This window comes from Paramormyrops kingsleyae, chromosome 9 (assembly GCF_048594095.1).
Source record: "Paramormyrops kingsleyae isolate MSU_618 chromosome 9, PKINGS_0.4, whole genome shotgun sequence".
NCBI lineage: Eukaryota > Metazoa > Chordata > Actinopteri > Osteoglossiformes > Mormyridae > Paramormyrops > Paramormyrops kingsleyae.
The window spans coordinates 33,104,221-33,132,008 of record NC_132805.1 but is presented as its reverse complement, the minus strand read 5'-3'; the positions used below and the strand labels follow the sequence as shown (position 1 = coordinate 33,132,008).

The 27,788-nt window shown below is 51.9% G+C and overlaps 1 protein-coding gene across 14 annotated transcripts in view; it reads left to right on the top strand.

Annotated features, from left to right (window-relative positions):
* LOC111844242 (intermembrane lipid transfer protein VPS13B) overlaps nt 1–27,788 on the top strand; it is a 212,138-nt gene that overhangs the window by 40,707 nt on the left and 143,643 nt on the right. For all 14 annotated transcript variants that reach the window (XM_072716822.1, XM_072716827.1, XM_072716830.1 and 11 more), the window contains 3 exons: nt 9,563–9,747; nt 20,737–20,871; nt 21,692–21,865. In XM_072716822.1, coding sequence (XP_072572923.1) covers nt 9,563–9,747; nt 20,737–20,871; nt 21,692–21,865 — 494 coding nt within the window. The remainder of the gene's footprint in view (nt 1–9,562; nt 9,748–20,736; nt 20,872–21,691; nt 21,866–27,788) is intronic.

Below are 27,788 nucleotides of genomic sequence, written 5' to 3'. Positions count from 1 at the left end.
GTGCCCCTCTGCCCAGACTGGGGACCTTCAGGCAACATGTGGGAGCTCTCGGCGCCCCCCCCCCCTCCAGTGAGCGTGTGTGCACAGACACATGGACACACGCACTGCTGCACACCCGCAAACACAAATATACACTCTCACACTGATGCGCACACACACACACACACACACACACACACACACACACACACACACACACACGCTCGCAGGCCTGCAAACACAGATATGCACACACATACTCACACACATACAGTACATTCACACACACACACACACACGCTCGCAGGCCTGCAAACACAGATATGCACACACATACTCACACACATACAGTACATTCACACACACACACACACACGCTCATAGGCCTGCAAACACAGATATGCACACACATACTCACACACATACAGTACATTCACACACACACACACACACACGCTCGCAGGCCTGCAAACACAGATATGCACACACATACTCACACACATACAGTACATTCACACACACACACACACGCTCGCAGGCCTGCAAACACAGATATGCACACACATACTCACACACATACATACACACACACACGCTCATAGGCCTGCAAACACAGATACACGCGCACACTCACGCACACATACTCACACACATACATACACACACACACACACACGCTCATAGGCCTGCAAACACAGATACACGCGCACACTCACGCACACATACTCACACACATACATACACACACACACACACACGCTCATAGGCCTGCAAACACAGATACACACGCACACATACTCACGGACACACATGCACACACACACATACATACACACACACACGCTCATAGGCCTGCAAACACAGATACACGCGCACACTCACGCACACATACTCACACACATACATACACACACACACACACGCTCATAGGCCTGCAAACACAGATACACGCGCACACTCACGCACACATACTCACGGACACACATGCACACACACATACATACATACACACGCGCACACACGCCTAGTTCACGTATTAATATCTTTATGGGGACTCTCTATTCATTTTTATGGGTATAACCCTAATCCCAGCTATGACAACCTTCACCCCTCGCCAGCCCTTAACCTTAACCATAAGTAAGACTTTTCGAGTGTTTATTTTTTTAATTGTAGTCACAGATTTTTATAAAAACGCGGTTATCTTTGTGAGGACCAAGAAACATGTTCCCACAAGGTAAAAAGTTACAGGTTTTTAAAACAGTGCACAAACACACACACACTCTCTCACTGACATGTGCGCGCAGTCGTGCTCCCTCACATGTGCACGGACTCACATTCACGCACTCACACACATTCACACACATCCTCACACAATTGCCCTTGAAAAACAAATGTCTCTGTCTGCATTTGCTTGGCTGAGGGGCTGAGCGTGGCAGAGCGCTGGGACAGTTCGCGGTTGCTGTCGGCTCCGGCAGCCCGGCTCCGCCTCCTCTATCATTACGCCGGTTATTGCCTGCCCTGCTTTTGGTCTCTTGCCTGTGGCATATTACGACGTCAGATCTGTGTCGTGCCCCCCCCCCCCCCCCCCCACCTCTTTGACAGCTGCTGTGTTTCTCATCTCGAACACAATTGAGAGCAGTGCCGGCCCTATTGTTGTTCTTTCTGGGCCGGGCAGCGAGTTTAATAAATCTGACAGGCCCAGTGAGGCCGCTTTGACGTCAGAGAAATGCATTTCATATGTCTTCCATAGCTTAGGTCTGCAGTGCGCTCACGGCCTTTAGCCGCTCGGGCCTGGCGGGGGGAGTCCGCTCTGCCTGGCCTCTCCTGGGGTCATGCTGTTTTTTACCTGCCCTGCTTGCTTTCCTCGTCCCATTTTCAATTTCGAATACCGGTCCCCCCCCCCAAAGCTTCTAAGACTGGCTTCCGATATTTTGACAGGCCCCCGACGCACTTCTTTTTAAACGCCGATTCTTTTCAAGTTAACCTCCTGCTCCCCTCTGCCCGCCCCCTGCCAAGATAATAATGAGCTCCTGTTGTTTTAAAAGGTTACAAGGCACGAACTCCTTCATTCGCTAACCCCTCCCCCTCTCCGGCGAACCTGACTGTGGCTGAGCAGAGCCGTTTTCGATTTCCATCCCTGCTTTTTCACCTCCTTTTTCCAAAAAGCGCTGAATTCCCTCCAGAGGCTATTAATGGGAGCTGACACTTTATTGTAGGGGGGGGGAGATGGATGGCGATGAACCGGTCAGGCAGACTCACCGCCGGTCCCGTCTGTGCCCTGAATGCGAGGTCTGACAGAGGTGACAGGCGCTGCTCTGCATAAACAGCAACACCAGCAGGTGGTGTTTAATTTCATTTATTTATGTTTGTTTTGGGAGCCGCTCAGAAGGTGATGTAAGTTCCTCGAAGATGTCATGTTCTTTTGGCCTTAGTTCACCGCTCGCCAGCTTAAAATTAGCAAGGTGCAGAGGGGAGGGCAGCCCGTTCCAGAAAGCTACCTCTGAATGGGTTTTTTAATGTTTGGATGGAGGTCTTGGTGAGCAGAGAGAGGGTGATGTCTCGCACATGCACACACGCACACGCGCACACCCGTGCACTAAAATGGAGCTGTTGGCTGGGGTTGTGTCATATTGAGGACTTCTTAAAAGCCTGAGAGTGGCATCCTCTGTCCTCAAGACGAGGAGTTTGAGTGGGTGTGGCTGGAGGCGGGAGATGGCGCCTCACCATGGCAGAGGGTCACATGACATGCCAGTGACCCCCCCCCAGCACCCTGTCTTTCTGCTCCTCATTGTTCTGTTTCCCTCCAGTCCCGGTCTTATAGTACCTTTGCTAAAAGAACGTTGCTGAACGCGTTTGATTGTTCAAAAAGCCAGCCCCCCCCCCGATTTCTGGGAGGCCCAGATGATGTGCAGAACTTTTCTGGTGCCCTGGTTGGGGGCGGCGGGGGGGCGGGGTGGGGGTGCCGAAGCACTCATTAAAATCAAAGCGGTGGGAGTTGTGGGTCTTGGCCCTCCCAGAGTGTCAGGGCCGTTTACCGTACGGCGCAGAACAAAGGGGGGAACATTAAGCGGTGTGTGGCTCCCCATGAGGACGCGAAAGCGAGATGCTGGGCCCCCACTCCGGTAGCCTTTCACTACTGTGTAAACACAGGCTCCTGCTAATAAGGGGCCCGGTTTGAGGCGGAGGCAGTGATCTCTCAGCGGGCTGCGGCCCTCCAATCCCCTCCTCCATCCCCAATTAACCGCCGAGCGCGCAGCAGAAAGAGGCAGCACCCCGTTAAATTAACTTTTGCTCGCAGTGAATTAGGGCGCAGCTGAAAGGCATCAGAGCTCTACTGGGGTTTAATGGGAGTCGGTGGACGGACCGCCGGCCCGCCAGCTTCTCGGGGAGTTCGCTGGGAGCCCGACCCCGTCTGCCTGTTAAACTTGTTATCCCACTTAGAACGAATCCTCGTAAAATATATTTATAATAATAACTTAAAGGAAAGTTGAAGAAAAGTGCCACCTGGCTTGATTGTGGCCCTTGTGTTTTTTTTTTTTTTTTTTTTCCTTCGGGCACCTGACAGGCACACGTGCCGCCCAGCCGACCGCAGGACCCACCGCGGGAAAGTTGCCACGGCGGCCTGTAATTTAGCACCATTGGCTTTTTTTTTCCTTTTTTTCTTTAACGGCCTGGTTTTATTGGCCACAAGGGTGGGTGAGTTTGTTTCTGAAGGCGACTGTATTTACACGGCTTTGTGCTGCAGGTGCGTCGGACTGCGCCGACGTAAACCGGCGTGTTTGCTTAGCAGCATGAAATATGCCCGTATAAATATTCGCAATTTCTGGAGCGCGTGGTCTCCGTGAAATGCCGATCCATCACTGTGTATTTATAGATGTGAAAATAAATGACTGAAGTAAATTGTGCTGGGGAGAACACATTTTTTATTTTTATTTATTTTTTATGGGTGAAGGAAAAATCCTCAGAGGAAATTAAGGGAACGGCAGCCAGAACCTACGTCGTTATATTTGTGAGGTAAGATGACAAGATGTTTTCAGAATGTTTGAAGTCGGGTGATGCATTCCATTAGCGCTGCACCATCTGCCTCCAGTGGAACTGCTTTATGTACGTCGCCCGAGCCAAGATCACATGATGCAGTGCTCCTCTCGCAGGTGTGGGGGGGGGGGGGGGGGGTGAGGCCTGCTTTCTGCTCTGGGCTCGTCAGCCCGATTGGCCTTCGCTCAGGAGGTTTGCGGTACTGATACAGGCAGGTTAGCGGTGAGCTGCATCTGTCTGCTGTTTCCTCTTATAAAGGCGCCCATTAATAAAATGAGGCACCGTATGACTGAGTGTCATGTGGGCACCATTGAGGTTCCTCGGAGCGGTATAGGCTGAGCGGTATAGGCGGAGCGGTATAGGCTGAGCGCGGTATAGGCTGAGCGGCATAGGTTCCCCAGGTGTTATATTAGACTTTGGGCCTTTTGAGCACTTTGGGTCGGGGAACCCCAGCCGGGTGGCTTCACGTCGATTTCTCACGGGTGGCGGGTATTTGCATGGAGAGCAACCCCCCCCCCCCCCAGTGACTCAGCCCCTTTAATGGCTGTGTTTCTCAGGGTATCTGCTTCAGCTACAGTTTCCATGAGAGCCACTTACCAGAGTGACAGGAGTGGGGAAGAATGTGATTAAACCATAAAGCTGCCGTCACGGCCTTGGTACGTGCCGTAGGGGGGGCGTCAGGCCCTGCCCCGCTGCCAATACGATAAGCGGCGGCCGCCCAGACATTAAAAGCTGAGCTGTCCTGCGCTGTGGTGAGTTTGGCCAGCCACGGCGCGACAGAGGGCCGCAGATAGTGAGGGCGCTTTGTCACGGGGTCCTCTTCCCGTAGGCCACGTCACTGGAGTGCCGGGAAAGCCAGAAGAACATGGCGTCTTTTGGGAAGGAAGTGAGGGGGGAGAAAGCAGGGGGCGTGTCCTGTGGTGGGGGCCGGTAATCCGAGAGACGGCAGGAAGCCGCGACGGCGACGTTCTCATGCTGTGTCCTCTCGTGCGGAGCCTGGCACAGCAGACCCGCCCCACAGCTGTCCGCAGCTTATCGATTAAGTTGTTTTTGCGCCGTGATCCTCGTGAAAATGAACCCCTCCCTCTGGATCTTATGCGGGTGCTGGCGAGTATAGGCCAGGAGGCCTGGGAGCCTGGGGGGGGGTTTGGTTTTTTACTGATCATGTAATTCTCATCCCCGGTCTTCCCCCTGCTCTCAGAACGTGCTGCTTCTGGTCATAGTGGTGTTTTGTTTTCTGGTTATGATCCCAGAGTGGGTCAGGTGACCTTCACCTCCCATAACAGATGTGTATGGGCCAACCATGTGTCTTGCGGGTCCTTCCGTCGTAGGTCCTCCCATCCTTCTGCTTTTTATTGGCAGAAAGCACACCAGCTTGGGACAGGAAGATGTGTAGAGGAGAGGGAAACCTGCAGTACTCCACCTGTCAGGTTACTGTTATACACTATATCGTCCTAATCTTAGTAACAGTAATGAGCTGAGTACTGGGCAGAGTCTCTTAACCCCCCCCCCAGTCTTCCCAGCTACCATTCCAGTTAGAATGGATGGGGAGGGGGGCGATTATCAGCGGCTGGTTTTCTGAGTCAGGTTCCTCGCCCTGTAATCTGCAGCAGGGGCTGATAGTGATGGCTTGATGAAGTGGCGTGCTTTTAAATGACTAATTAGGGAGTGAGTGCTGAAGGTATGAATGATTTATAGAGCCTTTGTGTTGAGCAGCTCGGTCAGTGCTGACCCGGTTATCTATTAATCTGTGGCATTGGTTTAATATGTCAGGGGTTACAGATTGTGTTTACCTGAGCATGTGCTTTGTAAACAGCCGCTGATAAGGGATGAAAATGAAAAGGGAAATCGCCGTGAAAGCGTTTTTTTATTTGCAGAAAAAAACTCTATTTGGCGGGGAATAATACACTTTGGCTGCATTTGAGTTGCAAAACAACCCACTGAGCAAGTGGGTGATTGTTTGTAAAATGGCTGGTGTCCCCAAAACTGGGCTGGGGGACAGAGACGCAGGAACCCTGTGGCCCCCCCAGAGGTGATGTCCGTCACTGCGGGTAAGCGCATGGGTGCACCTAGGCTCCGGTCAAGTGCTGCTCCAGCACCTTGTGCCTGTGAGCCCCCCTCCCCCCCCCCCCGCCAGGGCCACTGTCCTCTGCTTAACTCAGGGCTGTCCCTGTTATTTTGGAAAAAATGAGGGAATCGTTTTCTTACTGTACAGGATATGAGTAATAACAAAATGAACGTTCTGGAAACAGCCGGCAGGCTCCAAGCTCACATTCAGGGACTCTATGTAAACCATTAGAGCTGCAGCTGCTGCTTTCGATGGCTTTCCAATCACCGCGAGGCGTTGATTTAAGTTTTTTTTCGTTTTTAAAAGGACAAGGGACTGCCCAGTCTCCCCCACCCCACCGTGGCTGGTGCTTGTGAGATCTGCCCACCATGCTGGTGTTTGCAAAAGCACCTTCTGTCAAGCACAGTTGCTGGTGTGCGCACGCTGGTTGATGCTGTGGGTTTAAGCATATAAACAGAAAACCGACCAAAATCTTACTGTAGGATCCAATCGTGCCGGCCAGCGCATCTCCCCAAACCTCACAGCAGGGCGGCGCTCTTCCAGACCCCCGTAAAGGAGTCAAATTTTTCTTCACAGGGGGACAAACCAGTGACCTGCCAAGTCCCAAGTTTGAACTGGAGTCCTTTCAAGTTTCAGTTTTATTCATTTATTTGTTTGTTGATTTTATTTATTTAAATGAGCCTCTTGTCCTGCTGGGTATGTGGAATTACTTTCCCAGAGAGGATCATGACCAACCTGCCCATCTCTTTCCCTCTCGGGCTCCACAGATGTTCCCAGCGCACTGGCTTTTAGCAGCGGTAACTGCTTCTTGCCCAATTATCCTGTGGTTTCAGGGACTTTATAAAAGCTGAAGGAAAAAAAAAAAGAAAGGAAAAGACGTGCCCATAGGTAGAAGAGCCCCATCTGCCGATGCCAGCCTGGCCCCGCCGGGTCCCCTCACCTGCCACGATGTCCTGAAAGTTAACCCCTTACCTCAAACGGGTAGCGACTGGCACAGGCTCGTGTGGAGCTAAAAATAGGGGCCTGAAAACCGAGGCACCTGGCCATTAAGGCCTCGGACCAGTGGGTACAAGCTGTATGAAAAACACACACAAAAAAACTCAGAAACGTAAAGAGCCAGTGCCTTGAATTTGTTTTCTTTCCTTGATTTATGAACGGTTTATCCTCCTCCTGACTGAGACAGGGGGCAGCACACGAGGTATAATCTTCGAATGGATACTTTCCTGAAGTGGCCGCCGCAGCGATGGATGCGGGACCCGCTGTCGCGGACCGCGTGCCACGGTGCCGCCTGTTATTCCGTTCATGACTCACCACCGACCCGGCGCTCCACTCTGCCCCCCGCTCGCCTCAGGGTGGGGGGGCCAGGAGCTCTGTGTGCCAGCCACGCACAGGCGGTGAGCGCTCCACCGGGACGCTCTGGGAAACGAGACCTGCGTAATTTAAAACTTTAAAAATACTCCTGTTTCGGTAACCGAGGCACCTTTTTCAGTTCCTAACCCAACTGAGTGCTCACTCTCCTCTGGCCCCGGTGGCTTGGTCTTCTGTGGGCTTAATATAGCTCCGCGAGTCTGTGCTTTGTGCTTATGGAGACTAGTGTGAATTAGCTAAGGTCTGCCTTAATTGACGCAGAAGCTCAATGCAGCGGCACTAAAAACCTAGTGATCATTTACCCGCATTTCGGTCCGTCACTTAGGCACTGTGCTATGGCACGATTTCTGCCATGGTTTTGATTAGATCAAATTTCTCGTTGTTATTAGCAACTGTGTTGTGTGTAAATAATTTATACAGGTGCACAATTAAAATTTTAGACGGCCACATGGGCGGCGATGGCGCGCTCAAATGTTATAAACACTTGAAAAGTCACACAAACTTTCATCGCTTGCCAGTTCCCCTTGAAGTGGCTTTTGAGACACATTTGTTCTGCATGTGGAATGCTGCTGTTGTTTTCGGCCTTCGCTCTTTTCCTGCTCTCCTGTTTTTTTTGAGGGGATAAATTGGACATGAAACATTGCTGTAAGATGGTGGAATGTGTGTAGGAAAAATCTTGATTCAAACATTACCCACAATATTATGAGGAAGATTGACAATCCTTGTGTGCGTCGGCCGTGATCAGAGCTCATCTTTGCTCCGTTTTGTTTTGTGTTTCTCTACCTGAAAAGGTGACTGGAGGTCTGAGCTCATCTTGATGAATGAAGGAATTCAACAAAGGTGCCCGATATCCGTGTCCGAGGCAACACAGGAGTCATGTGGTCAGTGGGGTCACTCGTGAGTAACGTGGTGGCACGGTCATTTGAAGCTCCCTGGCTGACCCACCCGGGGCCCGAGAAGAAAGGCGTCTTTAAACGGTTGCAGAACCCGGATTAACCGACGGAATTCCTTGGACTCAGAGCTGGGCCGCTGTTAAACTAATCGTCTCGCTGGTTGTGACGAGCCGGTACTCTTGGAGAAATTAGCATAGTTACTATTCTGGGGGTGCTGCCATGGCGATCGGTTATTAAACAAACAGTCGATGTGTGGTGTCTGGCTCAGCGTGCCGCAGTCACTCAGATCCTCAGAGGAGCGGACTGCTTCGTGACGCATCACGGCCTCACGGGTGTCCCTTTTTGTTTTTCGGTGATTTGTTTTTCTGCGGTGAGGGATTCTGGCGTGGCCCGGTGCAGCGTGATGCCTGGTATTTTGTTGGTGCTGTAGAGCTCAGGGTAGTTCAGTTTGGATTCCGGTGCCTTCAGCAGTGCCTAGAGGAAACACTCTTTACCTGTGTCTCCCAGAGCAGCAGTCCAAGCTGCTGCTGCCTCACTCTAAGTCAGGGTTTCCCAATCCGATCCTTGGGGACTCACAGACAGCGGACTAAAATGTGGACTGTCTGGCAGGGAGCTGGGAGGGTGCAAAAACGTGGACCGGCTGTGGGTTTCCGGGGACTGGATTGGAAAACACTGCTGTAAGTTTCTCTCTGGGTGGGAGTAACATCACGGGCAGCCATAAAACCAGGGGTCTGGGACTGCGAGCCCATCTGGACTGCGCCAGGTGTCCAGGACCGGGGATGGTGCCACATGTCCTGCAATTAACTTTTAGTACAATCAGAATCAAATCGGCATGAAGTAAATCACCTCTTTGGGTTTTAAGACACCGAACAGCCGACACACATTCTGCACACAGTGTGGTGTGTTTGTGTGGAGCTGTTGTCATGATATTTGATGTTGCATTCTGAAGCTTTGTCTTGATGAATTTTTCTGTAGGTTTGCACATTAGTATCGTCGGCTGTTTAGAGTCATGTTTGTATTTATATTGTAATGTTGATGCCGTTTGAGTAAAACCTGCCTGCAAAGAGCCCCTTTATGCACTGAAATTTGGACCATTGCAGTAACCAGTGACTGTAACCCGCATGTGTTCTGCTCACCAGTGGTAGCACCGGTCACTCCCCCCGCCCCCCCCCACACCCTCGGCTGACTCCTCTTGCCTCCCCCTCTGTTTTTTTCTCAGGACCAAGCGGTCTAGCGTCCCCATCACGGAGTGCATATTCGAGCTGCCCCACTTCAGCTTGCAGGCCACCCGGTCGCAGACGCTTCTGCTACAGGCCATCTGCCAGAGCTGGACGCACAGCCTGGGGAACGGCCTCTCCCCCGGGGTGAGCGACGCCCTGCTGCACGAGGTCTACAAAGCACCAGGTAACTCCCCGAGCTGGAAGCCGACCTCTTTCTGGCTGTTTACAGCCGCTCCCTCTCCTGGAGAAGGCCGGCATTCTCTCCGTTTTTTGTTTTGGATGGTGTGCGGGCGGCACTCAGAAAGGAGGGGTTTGAAGGTCAAAGTGTCGTCAGCACCTGGGGTATTTCCGTTCGGACGTGCCGTTCGTCACTGCTGCCCCTGTGCCTTTCCCGTTCGTCACTGCTGCCCCTATGCCGTTCCCGTTCGTCACTGCTGCCCCTATGCCGTTCCCGTTCGTCACTGCTGCCCCTATGCCGTTCCCGTTCGTCACTGCTGCCCCTATGCCGTTCCCGTTCGTCACTGCTGCCCCTATGCCGTTCCCGTTCGTCACTGCTGCCCCTATGCCGTTCCCGTTCGTCACTGCTGCCCCTGTGCCGTTCCCGTTCGTCACTGCTGCCCCTATGCCGTTCCCGTTCGTCACTGCTGCCCCTATGCCGTTCCCGTTCGTCACTGCTGCCCCTATGCCGTTCCCGTTCGTCACTGCTGCCCCTATGCCGTTCCCTTTAGTCACTGCTGCCCCTGTGCCGTTCGTCACTGCTGCCCCTATGCCGTTCGTCACTGCTGCCCCTATGCCGTTCCCGTTCGTCACTGCTGCCCCTATGCCGTTCGTCACTGCTGCCCCTATGCCGTTCCCGTTCGTCACTGCTGCCCCTGTGCCGTTCCCGTTCGTCACTGCTGCCCCTATGCCGTTCCCGTTCGTCACTGCTGCCCCTGTGCCGTTCCCGTTCGTCACTGCTGCCCCTATGCCGTTCCCGTTCGTCACTGCTGCCCCTATGCCGTTCCCGTTCTTCACTGCTGCCCCTTTGCCGTTCCCGTTCGTCACTGCTGCCCCTATGCCGTTCCCGTTCGTCACTGCTGCCCCTATGCCGTTCCCGTTCGTCACTGCTGCCCCTGTGCCGTTCCCGTTCGTCACTGCTGCCCCTGTGCCGTTCCCGTTCGTCACTGCTGCCCCTGTGCCGTTCCCGTTCGTCACTGCTGCCCCTGTGCCGTTCCCGTTCGTCACTGCTGCCCCTATGCCGTTCCCGTTCGTCACTGCTGCCCCTATGCCGTTCCCGTTCGTCACTGCTGCCCCTGTGCCGTTCCCGTTCGTCACTGCTGCCCCTGTGCCGTTCCCGTTCGTCACTGCTGCCCCTGTGCCGTTCCCGTTCGTCACTGCTGCCTCTATGCCGTTCCCGTTCGTCACTGCTGCCCCAGTGCCGTTCCCGTTAGTCACTGCTGCCCCAGTGCCGTTCCCGTTAGTCACTGCTGCCCCTGTGCCGTTCCCGTTAGTCACTGCTGCCCCTGTGCCGTTCCCGTTAGTCACTGCTGGCCCTGTGCCGTTCCCGTTAGTCACTGCTGCCCCTGTGTCGTTCCCGTTCGTCACTGCTGCCCCTATGCCGTTCCCGTTCGTCACTGCTGCCCCTATGCCGTTCCCGTTCGTCACTGCTGCCCCTATGCCGTTCCCGTTCGTCACTGCTGCCCCTGTGCCGTTCCCGTTCGTCACTGCTGCCCCTGTGCCGTTCCCGTTCGTCACTGCTGCCCCTGTGCCGTTCCCGTTCGTCACTGCTGCCCCTGTGCCGTTCCCGTTCGTCACTGCTGCCCCTGTGCCGTTCCCGTTCGTCACTGCTGCCCCTGTGCCGTTCCCGTTCGTCACTGCTGCCCCTGTGCCGTTCCCGTTCGTCACTGCTGCCCCTGTGCCGTTCCCGTTAGTCACTGCTGCCCCTGTGCCGTTCCCTTTAGTCACTGCTGCCCCTGTGCCGTTCCCTTTAGTCACTGCTGCCCCTATGCTGTTCCCGTTCGTCACTGCTGCCCCTGTGCCGTTCGTCACTGCTGCCCCAGTGCCGTTCCTGTTAGTCACTGCTGCCCCTATGCCGTTCCCGTTAGTCACTGCTGCCCCTGTGCCGTTCCCGTTCGTCACTGCTGCCCCTGTGCAGTTCCCGTTCGTCACTGCTGCCCCTGTGCCGTTCCCTTTAGTCACTGCTGCCCCTATGCTGTTCCCGTTCGTCACTGCTGCCCCTGTGCCGTTCGTCACTGCTGCCCCAGTGCCGTTCCCGTTAGTCACTGCTGCCCCTTTGCCGTTCCCGTTAGTCACTGCTGCCCCTATGCCGTTCCCGTTCGTCACTGCTGCCCCTGTGCCGTTCCCGTTCGTCACTGCTGCCCCTGTGCCGTTCCCGTTTCTCCTCTCTCTGTACCGCTCAGCACCAAACCAGCCGGCCTCTCGCACCCGTGCCTCCAGGCAGCACGCATCAGGGGCACCGGGCTCTCCCGCCCCCCACCATCTCCCAGGGTGCCATTGGCCGAACTATGAAACTGGACTCGTAAAAAGGCCACTTCTGCTGAGAACGGTAGCGTTCTAGTGACTCTAGCATCTGGCCGGCCCGCCCCCTCGAGTGCCGGTGTTTTCCAGGTCATTATGGCCGCGCCAAGATACCTTCGGCTGCCCTGCCTCCGCCGCCAGACTGTTAAACGGGTCTCTTGTGGAGTGAGGTCAGGCCTTCCTATTGGCCTGCCCCCTCATGCCCTGAAACAGTGCAGAAAGGCAGCATTGAGAGACATTGGCACCATCTGGGCTGAATAAGGGCAGGTCAGGGAAAAAGGTTTATGTAAATGTATATACACCCACGCGATGGTGTGTTCTCTGGGCTGAACTCTAGGTGGGAAGAAGACGTCTCTCTGTAGTCTGCTGTAGTTCTCCTTGGCCGGTTCACATGCGGTTTGAAGGCCTGCATGGTCCACCTTGGTGAATAGTTTCGGTTCCTGTCGTTCTTGTGGTGTCTGTGGTCGGGTCCGCGCCGTGACGTCGACGCGCCATCTGGCTGTTCTTTAGCTCCGCAAGGGAGGGGGGCCAGCGCAAACCTACGCGTTAAGTCCTGATGAAAGTTGACTTTATTTATTTTACAGTCTTTAAAGCCATTGACGGTTAAATGCAGGAGACTCTACTGAGTCGATGTCTGATGCTGTGCCTTTGTTAGAGCCAGTGTTAAAACCTCAGGTTTTCAAATGTTACCGTTTCCACCGTTGGGGAAACCTAATGCCCTCGTTTGAGCCCCAGGAACGGAGAACAGAACCGCTTTGACCGCTCTGTGTTTAAAGTAAGCTTCAACCAGATTAAATTAATCTCGTAAACCGCGTTTAACGCTGCACTTGGGATTGGCAAGTGTGGAAATGCCGTTGCAGTCTTCCTGCTTCGGAAGTGCCGTGCTCAATAGAGGAAGGTGTTTCATATCTCCGTGTAGCTGACAATGCTCAGGTCCAGCGCTCGTCTGCTACAAAGCACTGGCGCGGACCTCTTCACCTTTACCTTACAAGGGAAAAACTTCCTCTGGGGGTGGGAGGGGGGGGTGGAGAAAACAGGTTTTAATCTCAAGGTACTGACAGGCGTAAGGGTTCCTCAGAGCAATGGGGCCGAGGCCTGGGAGGTGTCACCGTGTGCTTTCATTCAGGGAGGGGTGATAAAAGCCCCCTGGAAGGGTCTGCTGGCAGTAGCTTGCTGGAGCCTAGCTGTTAGCACTCATAACCCTTGGCTCCTTCTCCAGCTGTGGTTTTATCAGAGGCTGGGATGTGAGTTAAGTGCAGCTCAACCTTGAACATTTAAAGTCGCTCTGAGATTAAGGTCTTAAGATAATATAAACATATAATTCACTGATTTTCAGTTTTATTGAGACATAATTAAAACATTTCTTTACAATATCTTGTTAATTGTTGAAGAAGCATAAATAATGACTTTTTCTTTACTTTCAAATAAAATAGCACATGCATGAATGATCTATAAACAGTGTCTGCCTTTGCTCCTCTGCTCATAACAGAATGGGGGCTGTTATCAACATATCTGTTCTGGTTGAATGTTGGTTTTATAGTTTTTATATATTTATAAAACTCTTTTGAAATGACTGGTGGTGAGTACTTTTAGTGTTCAGAGATGCTGAGTCTAGTACTGATGGTTGTTTTTCTTCCCTGATTGACTCCAGTATCGGACTGCTGCTGATTGGTTGCAGATTTTACTGCTTCTCTTGTGGATTGGCTCCAGAGTTTGCTCTTGCTGATTGGCTACTGTGGTTTTTAATCTTGCCCAGTGCTTTCAGCATTGGCTGCTACTCTCTGGTTATCCTGCCATATTCTGTGGCGTTATTCATCTGCCAGGTGTCCAGTTCCCAGAACACCCTTCTCCTCACACGTGGGATTGATTGAAGAGGACCTCAACAGTCCCTGAATAAATTTGCTTATGTTTAGCTAATTTTATGATGATTTGAACATTAATTTGAGTATTTTCATGCAGTAAATGGATGTCATATGACTTCTGGCAGTAAGGATATGTTCACAGTACTGTCTCTTTGGTGCAGTGTTTTTGAGCACTTTGGTAAAAGAAACATTTACTTTTTCACTCGATCATTTTGTTTGACTTTGGGGTGGTTACTTGGGGTTAGTCATGGAGTACTTGGTCCTTTTAGCACTAGAGCGCTGGGGTTCTCTGCGGGTGCAGAGTGAGACGTTCTCACAGGGACATTTCTGCCTGTTGCGCCGCCCCAGCCGGCGTTAGCCTCCAGCAGAGCTGCAGCGCGGGAGGGCCGGCTGGGCCGAGTAACCGCAGGCGTCCAGGAGCCGCGTCCTCGCCTTCCTCTCCAGACCCGCGTGGTTGGCATGGGGGCCACACACGGCCTGCACGCTGCCCGCTCCCCAGCTAACCGCCAACCTCATGCCCTGAGGTCACTGACCTCCCACACTGGATCTGACGGGCGGAACTGGCAACGCAACTGGGAACTGGAGTCGAGCTCCAGTTAAGTTCTGTTAAGTCAGTGAACTGACTCCTTTTTAATTTAGTTTGTGTCTCTGATAATAGCTTTATTGCTCGAATTCTTAGAATAAAGCTATCATTTCTCGGGGCCTTATCTTTAAGACATAAGGAAATTGCCTGAGTTGTTAAATGCTGAAGGATGCATAAGGCAGACTGTTCCCGCCCCTCCTGCAGAAAGTCTGGCCGGTTGCTGACATGCCAGGGGGTGACACCACCTTCGGTCTGGTTTGATGTGATTGATGCTCCTTCCCCACAGCAGAGGAAACTGGAGTTTTGCTCGCTGCTGCGCATCAGAAGAAATGGGCACGTCGCGTCAGGCAGTAAAGCTCTCCGGCGTCATGCGCGTCACCAAAAATGCCAGCTGCTCAGGACTCGTCAGAGAAGATGCATTCGGGCTGCACTCTCCTCCTCTTTAGAGGCTTCCAGGAGGGGAGCTCTTCTCGTTTTTTTTTTTTTTTATTAAGCCGCCACGCGTCATGCTGTCTGCCGCATCCTGGCTGGGTGTGGCTGGCAGCTCCGGGCGGCGGCACTGGGACGTGCTGCGATCGCAGTGATTGCAGACTTTGGTCTGTGTTGCTGTGTCCTGAGTGCGGCTGGGTGTGCCGCAGTGGCTGGGAGCGCCTGGTCAGCGTGCTGTGCTGTGCTGTGCTGTGCTGTGCGGCATCTCCACCAGAGCTGCGTACAGTAAGGTGCGTTTGTCCCTGACTAGTCGGAGAGATTCCTTTTTCATTCATCCTCCTTTGGCACCATTTTGCAATTCAGGCCACTTTCGCAGTGGATTCCCCATCTCCTCAGCGCTCTCTTTGAACAGCGGGCGACAGCGGGCGACAGCGGGCGACAGCGGGCGCGTGTGCACATACGTGTCGCCGGTGCCGTCTCTGCGTGTCTTCTGCGGGATGTCGGTAATGGTTCATGACTCACAGCGATACTGTTATTAAAACAACGCTTTGTTTTCGTAAGTTTTGAAGTGTCTCGTCTTGGCCCCCTTCCGCCAAAGAAAACACAATAGCTTACGTCATTCATGTCTAATTCTGCGCTCTATTTCATTATTTTCACTTTGCAGGTCAGTGTTTTGGGACGCGCTGGAGCGAATGGAATTGCTTAAAAGGCTGTCACTGGTAGTTTGTCTCTTTCCCCTTTTCTTCTTGTGGGGAGGGTGGGGGGGGGAGCTTGGGGTCATATTTTAGGAGTCATTACTCCTGTTTGATCTTCCTCGTCAGAAATGCGGGGCTGACGAAAGTTTTCATGTGGCTTCGTCCTTACGCCATGTGGCTCTGGGCACAAGTGCCGAACTCCGTTGTCACTGCAGGGGGAGCACATTGAATTGAATTGGACCAGTCGAATTGGTTTCCTGTGGCTCACGGATGGCTCAGGTACGGACAGAGAGGGAGGGGCCATGCACACTTCCCTTTGAAGCCCTTCCGGAAAGAATTATTTTAAGCAAAGCAGGGGTGCTTTGTCTTGATTGTCAGCTGGGGGCAGAAAATGATTAATCAGGACCCAAAGACGTCTGTTTCAGTGTAGCAAGGTCTTTCGCTCCAGCCTCCGACGTGCTTTGAAGAGGTATCTTATTGGTTTTTGAGGAATTTATGTATGTCTGCTTCATGCATTGACATTGGGGTAAAAAAGAACGGCCTTTTCATTTAAACGCGACCTTTTGAAACAGAAAAAGTGGTGTCAGCTCAAGACAATAAGTAAATAAATCTTGTGGGAACCCGAAACCACTCTTTTCAGTGAGAACTTCAATGGACCACAGCCTGGCTTTCTCCCTCCATACAGATGATGACGTTTTAAGTCAATCCAGACTCGAAGTCCCCCCCCCCGGGCCCGGCGGAGCCTGCTTCGCCTCACCCTCACGGGCTAATAGCTCAGGACGCTGGAGAGCAGGAGGTCGCTGGTGCCTCCGTACATCTCCAGTGCCATTGCCTCAGTTTGCATGGATGTATTTTGGGGGGGGGGGGGTGGATAGCTAACCAGCCATCACTGACCTCCACAGTCTGCATGTGCTGTTTTCTACCCATTGGTGGATTTGGGGGGGGGGGGTCATCATTAATCACCAAAGCCTGCAGAAAGATGATATTGAGAATTTTTTTGGGGGATTGGGGGAGGGTGTTGAGACAGCTTGCTTTCGTGAGGTAGCTTACTTGTTCATTGACTGATTTGTGATGCAAGGCATGCTGGGATGCCTGATCAAGGATGCAGTGTGCACCATACTAGTGTTTAGTCCCACCCTTCAGTGTGCTAGAGAGGAGGTGCAGCCGTCTGAATGAATGAAGCTTCTAAAGCATCACCAACCCTAGAGCTGGTGTCTGAAAATCAATTGTGATGGACAAAGTTTGTATTCATATCTTTGTGGGGACAAACCCTAATCCCAACTATGACAACCTTAATCCCTGTCCAGCCCTAACTTTAACCATAAGTAACCAAACAAAAAAGACTTTTGACATTTTTAGTTTTTCGATTGCATTCACATATTTTTCATAAAATTGAGTTTCCCTTTGTGGGGACTGAAAAAATGGTCCCCACATTATCAGAATAACAGGATTTTATCACATTGTGGAGACATTTTATCCCCCAATGTAATGTATACACACACACACACACACACACACACACACACACACAAATACAGTACTTCTGCTTTTATTGCGTGTTTTACATCCCATGCTCCTGACTGCCGTGACACTCTGTAGGACATGTGGGTGTTGAAAATGAATGGATGGATTTTACATTCCGTCTTATGGAATAAATGTGACCTTTTGAGAACATGTGGCTTCACACACATCTTCAGAAGTCCGTGGATTGTGGCCGCGCCGCATTTCCCAGTACCGTGCCCCATGGTGCCGGAATGAGGAGTTTGGCCGCTGAAGGGCATGTGTCACCGCTGAAGTTACTGCTGTGAGGGTCGCGGATGTTCACTGGGGGCAGCGTGAATGGAGGCGGTGCATTTCAGTTGTGTTCTGCATGTTGGTGCGTCTCTCTCTCTCTCTCTCTCTCTCTCTCTCTCTCTCTCTCTCTCTCGGAACTCGCAGGATGGCGAATCCAGCTGTGTGTTGTGGGCTTTCTGGGCCTGACGGATCGCATGACCCCGCGGGCCCCCAGCTGCGTGTTTGCGCGCGGGGGTGTGCACCTGCCCTGCCCTGCCCTGCGCCCAGCCGTGCCCGCGGACCTGCGGCTTTAGCGCCTCCGTCTCCCACGTGTTTCCCTGGCCGCCGCCCCATTTTCGGTGGGAGATACAGCTGTCGGGGGGAAGGGGCACGCAGGGGGGTTTGATGGACCTGTGCGCTCAACCTTAAGGCCACATTTCATAAATAACTCGGGCCCCTTTCACGTTTTACTGCCTTGACCCCCCCCCCCTCTGATCGCTTATGGAGGATCTCTCAGAATGTCATACCCAGATACGCAGAGTGGACTGTTTTTAACTCTCATAAAAAAGACAATAGTAGTAGTATAGTAATAGTAAAGTAATAGTAATAATAATGATGATAGTTATTACTGTCATTATTGTATTTCAAAGCTTTAAAATGTTCAAACATAAAGATTTGAAATGCTTCTTTGACATTACGTCTCGAGTTACATTCAGGAAAATGTGTAAGACCACCTGTATCCCGGGTGCAGCTGTGTCTGCTGTTAGTGATGATGGTTAAAAGCCGGAAATTATGCATTGCTTGGTTATTACTTCATACGCCAAGTACATATCAAGGCCCAGGTCTTTAATTGGGTCTTGTGTTCTGTTGTCTACTGACAGTTTAAAGTAAGTTATTCAAATGCCTCCCCAGCCATTGGATTTATTTATTCAGCTGATACGTCTGTTGGCAGCCGCATACCAGCGAGGATCAGAAAGCGGAGTCATCTGTGTCCCCGGGGCAGCAGGGGTTAAGAGTTTCGCTCAAGGGCCCAGTGGTGATATGATATGATTACTTTGCTGGCCACAGGATTTGAACCCACGACCTACTGGAGAATTCTAACCTACTGAGCTACACACTGCCACCGACGTCACAGCTGTTTGGCTGACCTGCGCAGGGCCTGTGGAGGGAGTGGCAGTGAAGGCCGGCCCTCCGTATCGGTCTGGCCTGAGGGCACGCGTTCTCTCTCCAGGCTGCAGTGTCGGGTGATCTCTCCGCGGTGCTGGGAACAGGAAATGGGAAACGGGAAACCCAGTGCAGGCGAGTCGCCCCACCTTTCTCACCCAGCCATGGTCCCCATATTGTATTTCGTGGGGACCCGGAGGGTGGGGGGGGGTTGTCCCTCTGCTGCGGTGGGGTTGGTATCACTTCAAACGCAGCGCCCACCGGCTGCATGCATGTGATCGAGGAACTATGAGCGACTGGCCCTGGGTGGGTGGGTGGGTGGGTGCTGTTGGCCCAGATGTCTCCTGGTAACCTAACCGGCTGCTGTCAAGTGTCTCGGGCATCGGCAGCACATGCTGCTGGTTCCAGGTGTGGGGGGGTCCACGGGCCGGTGCTCCGGGAGCCCCATGTGGCAGCAGGTGAAATGGCACTGGGCAGGTTTGATTGGACCCGGGGGGGTGGGGGGGGATCAAATGCTGTGCAGGAAACAGAATGAGGGCTTCATTTCTCAGCAGTTCAGGTTAATGTCACCCCTCCCTTCTTCGTACAGATTGTTGGTTGGGGTTTAATACAGCCGACCGGGCCTCTTTGATGAAAGCTGCTACTTTGGCAGCATACTGCTGAGGCATCTGGCGTTTTGTGTCTTGTCGAGCCTCAGGGCTGTCGAGCCTCAGGGCCGTCCTTGAACACGTCCGTAACATTCATCAGCGAAAAAACAAAAAGAGAGAAATATTCAACCTGCCCTGATTTCCTGTGCCTTCAAACGGCTTTCCTGGAGTGAGTCCAGGGCCCGTTTCCAGAATAACGGCCTGGAGCCCTCTTCTCGGATGCTTGGTGTTTAAGGCTCTTTGGCTTGGCTTGATAACTTTACTAATTCAGCACTATTATCTTTGGCTAATTAGCATTTTGCATGTAACCGTCACAGACTCTCCCCAGCATGCAGCCGTCTGTGGCCTGAAAGTGTGCAGCGGATGCCGGGGGATTTAAACAGCTCTACCTGTCTCAGCTAGCAGGCCGGGTGGCTGATGTCCCGGCAGACAGTGGGATCCGCTGACCCCTGCTGTAACAGCCCTGTATTACGGGGGGGGAACTTCCAGCATGCCCGGTACCACTAACCTATTTGGTCACACCACCGGTGCAATGAGCTCAGTGATGTAATTTTCAGGGCTTTGTCCTTCCTTCAGGTGACAGTCCCTGCTTGTCACACGTGTAACTGTCATCAAGCCACCTTACCTGAGGTTGCAGATCTCAGCGCAGTGGGGATCTGGTTGTTTAAAACCTGCAGGGACGAGCCTCGCACCAACGCAGCGGCGGCCGGTTGCGATTAGCGCGTTGAGTCACCCAAATTCCGATGGACCCCGCTTGCATGATCGATGGGCCTGTGTGCCGCTTCTCCGGCTGTCGTCGGCCCCTCCGTTTGAAGTAGCAGTTTCCTGTCGCTGGGCGTTTAGCAGTAGGCAGCCAACCTCCGGGGCGTGCCGGTGGACGCCGTCCAGGCCCCGAGAGCTAGCACAGAAAAATGTGATCAAATAAAGAGGAGCTTGGCTCTGCCTCGCCATATAAGTAGAGTCTTGTGTATAGGGTGCTTATCTGATATGTGGTAGTAAGCATGTCTCATGCAACTAGCATCAGAACAGGCGTGCAGAGTCGGCAGTGGACCACATGTGCATCTGCTGAGGATGTTCGGACTGTTCGGGAATCAAAGCGATAGTTTGCACTGGCCCGACTCCCCTGAGTCTGTTTGATAACACAGCACAGTGCCCCTTACAGGTCACACAGGGTAACAGCTTTATCTCATTTAAAACCTGCAGCAGTGCCTGAAGTCCCCTAGTCCACACTGTCACCGTTCTCAGAGGCATCTTGTACAGCATTCATCAGAGCTAGCGGGGCGTATCTCTGTTCCTCTCCCTCCCTTTCTCTTCGTCCATCTCTCTTTCCCTCTTCTTCTGTGATAGACGTATCGAAGATCCCTCCAGAGCACCTGGCCCCAGCCAGCCTTCACGTCCACGGCCTAGCGGGTCACTCTGCCTGTCCGCTCGACAAAGCAGTGGTTGATTTTTATTTTTTTTTCCGCTTTCCTCTCTCTTTTTTTCCATTCTCTAATTTATTAGGTGCGAAGTCGCCGAGCTGGTCGCCGACCCTGGAGGGCTCCGTGCAGAACGTGGAGCTGAAGTACTGCAGCCGGCCGGCAGTGAGGTGCGCTGCCGGGACCGTGGGAGCCGTGAAAGTCTGCGCCAGGACCCCAGGTGTGTGCAGCTGCGGCCTGTTAAACTTTTACAGCCTGCGCTGGGGAACTGGCCTCACTCTTTACAGCCCCCCCCCCCCCCCAACCCGCATATCGTAACGGCTGTTGTCACAGGGATTATTGCCGTCCTCTTCGTGAGCGTGTTGGGTAGATGGGGCTGTTTTAAAGTCAGTATGGTTTCTCCATCTCTTCCGTCAGAGCCCACAGGTGAAGGCAGGCTGTGATAGTTGGTCTCTTCAAATGGCGTAAAACATGGACGAGGACACTGTTTGTCAGATTAACTGGCCAGTAGCTGCTCTCCATCGTCATGATGTCATATCTGCATGTGCTGCTTTTCACGAGTGTCTCTGGGAGACCTGAGGTTCAGCTGGGCAGAACCCTGTGAGCACTATGAGAAAAACACACTTCTTCCCCCCCCCCCCGTTGCCTGTAAAAGTGGTACAGCTTAGGCCTGTGGCACCATCTTGGGCTCGGTATTGGGGGCAGGTGACCACTTGTTAGACTCTATTTTTTTTTCAGTTTTTAAAACATATACAAAGCACAAATACAGCAGGGAGAACGCAGACAAGAATACATCGGAAACTGGAACATATAATGAAATATTTGCCACACAATACTCATTATCCAGAGGTGAGTGGCATTGTCACCTGTTCAGTTGTTACTGCCCAGTACTGTTTCCACCAGTAGATGGGAAAATATGACATAATGGATGAGTGTGTAAATGGGATGGGAAGCCTTACGTGTCCTGCATTTATTCACCGCTGCGTCGCACGTGCCACCCCCACCTTTACGGTGCCCTGACTCTGTCCTGTCGCCGCCAGGGGAGGGTGCCAAGGAGAAGCTGGTGCCTCTTATCCAGGGCCCGTCAGACACCAGAGAGCTTCACACGAGCCGCTGGCTGAACGAGATCCGCAAACCCGAGTCCCTGCTGGCCCCAGATCTGCTGGCTTTCTCCGCACAGGTGCCCCAGCTGGGGGACGACTGCCGCAACTCTGGTAAGACGGCCGGGGAGTTGGCCTGCACGGGCGTTACTAAGGGGACGGCTCCTTTTGGTGTGTATGAGCAAACCAATAATGCCATAACCTGCTTGACGATAACCAGCATGGTATACAAAGCAGAGACATAGACGTCAGCAAGCTGAGGGCGCGGTTTCTTTGATGGCCCAAACGATCTCAAGGTCCATTCGATCTTCAGTCGTCCATGTAAATTCGAGTTGCATATAAGGCGTTGTGTCCTACTCCAGTTCTGATGGTACTACACTGGAAGGTGCTGAGATCCAAAAGCCGTTATAGTGCTGGGCCTGGAGTCAGCTTTTGGTTTTGGGCCCTGGGATGCCTGAGGCTCTTCATATGCTGACTCATGGCTGACCGCTTATATTGTTAGCTAGGTGATAAATTAATTATCTCGTGAGTTTCTGATTTCGCTTGGGAAAGCATTGCAAAAATGTTTGGCAGTGCTGTGGCTCTCCCCTGTTTGTTTAATGCGCCCGGATGCAACCCAATGGGCGAAGTAAAAGCACAGCAAGGCGCCGTAAATGGGAGAATATTCCGGCGCTAGCGGCCTTTTGGGCCATTCGCTCATGTTCACGTGTACATGCTTCCTTCGATTACCTCTGAAAGGTCAGTGCGCGGATGTGGAAATGATTGGTCTCCACTACCAGAAAATTACGGTAAAACTATCTCTTCTGTGCATTGGTGCTGGGCTATAAAAATCCAGGATCTACGGGCCGCAGCCTGGAAATGTGCTGGAGGAGGAATGAATCAGTTCCCATTGATGATATTGTAATATTTAACGGCGCGCTGCGTGGGTTTTAAGGGAACCTTGCATGCTTGCATGTGATACGGAACGGCCTTCACAAGCCAGGAGAATTCTGGCGCTGAACCGCACCCGTTCCTCAGTGGACCGAGGGGCTGTAAATGCAGCCTTTTGGTTTTTTTACCGAGTCGGATGGGAAAAATGGAAGCCGGGTGACGGGAGCGTGAGGACGAGCTGACAGTCCCCGGAAGTCTGGAGCAGATGTGGAGAGGCTAAGGAGATGCCCTGGTTATCCCCCTTCATGATGTCATGGTGGGGCGATGGGCTGACGACTGTCAAGTGCGGGCCTCCCACAGTGAGTGATCTTGTAATGGGGGGGGGCTCCCCCGACCTGGGGATCTTAATCAAATGGGACCTTACCGAGTGAGCGTTTGACGCGTTCGCCGTATTGATGCCCCACCCCCCTTTCAGCTCCACGGTACCCGTCACTCTGCGGCAGGGAAGGTGCCGGCTAATGAGATCCATCCCGCATCGTGGCGACACCTTGGGCAGGGTGTTCTGTCAGTGGTCCGGGGGGCTGGCCTGGCCACAACAGGGACATACTTTTCCTGTTCCACGTCTGAGTGATCGGACCCTGCATCTGTGCGCTGAAATGTCCGCGCGGCGTTTGGTCGGATGATGGACGGAGTCCGGTGTATCTGAAGACGTGGGCTTGCTGACCGCGGCTCGTTGACGGCAGCTTGCTGACCGCCTCTATGCAGCGCGCAGCTCCCGTGGGGCTCGCCCGCGGTATCGGGACCCTGTAAATCATCGCAACCCTTGGCTCTGACATCAGACGAAGTTTTATTTTCCCACAAGGCTTTGGGGTTTACTCAGCTGCTTTAAATACATGATTACTACACATTTATTGCAAGAATTAAATGTTAGGCTACTAGGCAACAATTCTTCCATACATTTTTTGTATCTTATTCTGTAATTAGGGTTTTTCACGTGCGATTGCTTCCTCCAAACAACCGAGGATGCGATCTGAGAATGTGTGTCTTTTTTTTTTAATGACGTCGTGTCAGCGAAGCAGGACGGAGCTCCTATTCATCTCCTGGCTGCTCTTATCCCAGCTCATCTGACTCATATATTTATGTCTTTTTTTTGGACGGATATTACAGATGAATCCTCCTGCAGTCAGATTTTCCCAAAAACGTCGCTGGTTTAACCTTGATTTAAAAAGAGGGTAAGTGTGTAATCTGAGCGAAATATGCATCAGAAATTCGGGAATGCCTGGCTTACGTTGCTTTGATTGGATCTATGGAGGATTTTTACACAAACCTCAAAGTACTATTCAGACTGTAAAGTTTAATTGCCCTTAAATTACCATAAATAATTCAGTGTGTAATCCAGTTTTTAAAGCGTCCCTGACACGCGTCGTAATCCCTCTCGCAAGGTTTCGCTGTGAGAATAAGCAACCTCTTGAGCTTCACCACCTACATCTGTTTTGCGTCTAATTGTTTACCAGTGAATTAAAAGGAATTCCAATTTACTGAGAAAATGGGAATGAAAACTCATATGGATCCAAACCAATCTGTTTTCATTTAATGGAGCTGAGGTTGGAGCACACTAATAAATTAAACACAATTAAAGGCGCTTGACTTATCACAAAAAGGGCCAAGTTTTGAGGGGGGTGGGTGATGCTTATTAATGCTGTTTGCTGTGAAGCATTTCCAGTGCAGTGTGATGGTGCCCAATCGCTGTTCCTGTCACTGAAGCTCCCTCAAACTGCTTAGATCCCTTCATTCCTCGTCTATTGTTATTAATCTATGAATTTTTTTTGCAGCTGGGAAAGACTGAACCACGGTTCACAGGCTGAGAATTGCAGGCTTTTTATCACTCAGCGACCAGCGGGAAGTCGCTGACGGGGGGGGGGGTGTCACATCTGGGCTTGCCCTGTGGTTAAAGTGACGCGAGTGTGACCAAATCGGGGGGGTGGATTGTGTTTAAGCAGTTTTGGGGAGCGGAGATGCAGTGAAGCTCCACAGGCTTTTGAACCCCTGAGGCTCACTTAGGGGGGAACATGCAGGTGTCCCCCCCCCACTTTTTGCCGCCTACCCCCATGTGTCTCTGGGGGGCATTATGACGCTGGGTCACAGGGAACCAGAATGCATGTGTTTCCCCCAGGCCCGCCAGCAGCTGCCAGACAGTGATTTATGCTTTTCTCAGAACTGTGGGATTCCAAAATGTTACATTTAATCAGATGCACAAAAAGCAGAACAAATGTTAAAGATGTTCCACATAAAGCAAGGGGTTTGATCTCTTTACCATGCCGCTCACGCTGTGGGAATAAGGAAGCAAAGGGGCCATCTTTAATCTTAATTTAAACGTATTGAGAAGGATTATGAAAGCAACAAGGAATTAATCCTCTGAGAACGCCGTGCCATGATACTAAACATATTTAGCTCCCTAATTGCTTTTAAACCTGTGTTCTTGGATTATTGGCCCTTCGTGAGACAGATGGTGAAGAAAACATCTCATTTCAGCCGCCTCACGCACCAAGTGGTGGGGCTTATAAGGGTCCAGTAGCACAAGTGCCTGCGCATGCAGCCTGGATAGGGGCTGTAGGCCGTAAAGGAAGCATGTAAGTGTGTGTGGGTGCCGGTCAGGTAGGGGCTGGGCGAGGGGAGACAGCCTTAAGGAGCGCAGCCTTTGGAGGGCGGGGCCTGATGGGTGGGGCCTGATGGTGGGCGGGGCCTGATGGGCGGGGCCTGCATAGGGAGCGGTACATTCGCAAACAGGGAAGGAAACCTTATACTTGCATTTTATTCTGACTATAGAGGTAAGGAGCAGGCGCTGACAGAGCGTTGCTGCACCCACCACACGATGAAGCACCTCAGGGATGAGAACACAAGTGTAGTCATGTGGCGGATGATACCTCAGTATCACACTAGTATAGTTTTGACTGTACTGTTTTAATAAAAACTGTTTTAATCTCACATGTGACTTTGATTGAAAATTAAACATTTAGCCTACGTGCTATTCTGCCTAAAAATATCAGGATAGGGGTTTTCATCCATATTCACCCATAAGCACCACCTCCTGGCCCAAAAACTAGATCACATAAAAGTAAACAGTGGTCATAGTTTGGGACAAATTGGCCCTTTATGCAAACGAATGGCTCTGGGCTTAATCTCTCACAACGTCCCTGACAGCGTGGCCGGGTATCGGAAGTATTTACCAACATCTAGGACACGTTTCCAAGACAGACCTTGACCGGCTGGGTGCACATGTTCTTTCTCCACAGACCCGTCCTGTGGTCCTTTGGCCGTATCTGCTTTCGGCTCTTGTCTGTGGCTTAATAGAGTTCTCTCTGCTCATGGTGGGAGTAATTTGTCCTGGATCGACTCCTGTTGTCGCAAACTGCCGCCCTGATTGGTCATCCTCCCCAGAGTTTGGGCCCTTTTTGTGGGCTCGTCTTGACACTAAGCTTCTCCCAGAGGTCCAATTTACAGGCAAAAACCTGTCCTAGGGGATCCATGAATGGTTCTGTAATTGTTTAGAAGAACTCACTACGGGATCTTAAGATATACAAGTTTTAAAAGTTGATGTGAATAAGTGAGTGCATTGCATTGCATATTTATTCTTTTTTGATGCATATTCAGTTGTTTTCCACATGCATTTGAACAAAATTTATCTCAGTGGAACAAACGTTTGCTATTTGAACAAATCAGCAAACACCTCATCTCATCTCCATTAATTGCCAAGTATACTAATGAGTGCCATATAGCCTGTTTTCGTGGTAATGCGAAATGACCCAACTGAGCTTTTGAGCTGTGGTGAAGCTTAATTAACTGCAGGACGTGTTTGTGTTGCAGATCGTAAATCACGACCTGATAAGCAGCCAAAGGTGTTAAGCAGTTTAGGTAGGAGAGCCGTCATGTGACAGGGGCTCTGGGCTCTGAGCTTCCTCCTCCTCTCTCACTGGGGGGGGGCAGGAGAGTCTGCCGCCTCTTTGTCCCTGAAATGGTTAACTTGGAACGTGTGGTCAGCTACAGTCACACCGGCAGCAATATGCAGGTGTGTGTGTGTGTATGTGTGTGTGCGTGTGTGTGTGTGTGTGCCTCCAAGTGTCAGCAGGGGTCATTCCAGGTCACGAGCCGCTTCTCTTCTAAAGGATGGATGTAGGTCGACATGGTTGCTGAGATGATTACTCCCCTCGGAGACGAAATGCTGGTCTGCACTCATCCCTGCGAGTAAACGGGCCCCTTTCAAGTAGAGCCTGGGAGTTGCAAATGACTCCTCTGCACGGAATTATTTTTGTATCTTAATTGCATGATGCCTTGTCGTCAAATAACGTGGGTGATTTAACGTTCTGACCTTACAGTTTCACAGAAGTTGGCCGAACTTTTGTATAAATAACAAACGTAAATGTCCCCCCCTCTCCAGTTTTACAGTGTGCTATCTATTCCATCTTGGAGTTATTTATTTTCCACTGTATCCAACATGTGCCTTTTAAAGTCCTGGGAAGTGAAGTCCTCATTCACTGAGGGAGGCTGGACCCTTGGCTACTGAACAGCTGGAAAATTTTGATCTTGCTTGTCAGCTACTGGGTGTACTGTAATTCCCAGGGCACCGGGATTCATTTCCCACAAAGGTACAATTCATTTTTAATGTTTGTCAGGGAGACACTCAGGAACTGCCTTACATAAGGCCACTCAAGGGCTTTAACTAACTTTTCAAGTGCTGGCTGACTGCGGACTTATTAGGATGAGTGATTATAAATGATACTCTTTTGTAAAAGCTCCTACTCTTCCCCCCCCCCCCCCCCTTCTCAAAGTGCTTTGCCAGCTGGTCATTTTTTCTTGTTGCCAACCCCTCCCCCCCCCTTAAAGGAGCATCCCGTCTTCGTGTCTCTTGCTGACAGCTCGCTAGCTAGGGGTGTACACTGCCAATCGGCCAGATCTGCATGAGCTTACTCTGTTTACACTTTACCCAGAGAATTGTCAGTAGTGATGGGGGGGGGGGGAACGGGTCAGTTTTGTTAACCTTTTCTAATTGAGCCCTGTCTCTGGATCAAAGGTCGGTGCGTTCCAGGCAGCCGGATCCGGCGAGGCCCCCACTCAGGCTGAGCTGTCGGGTTCCCCCCGCATCGCATAATCGGGGGCTGGGGTTTAACCC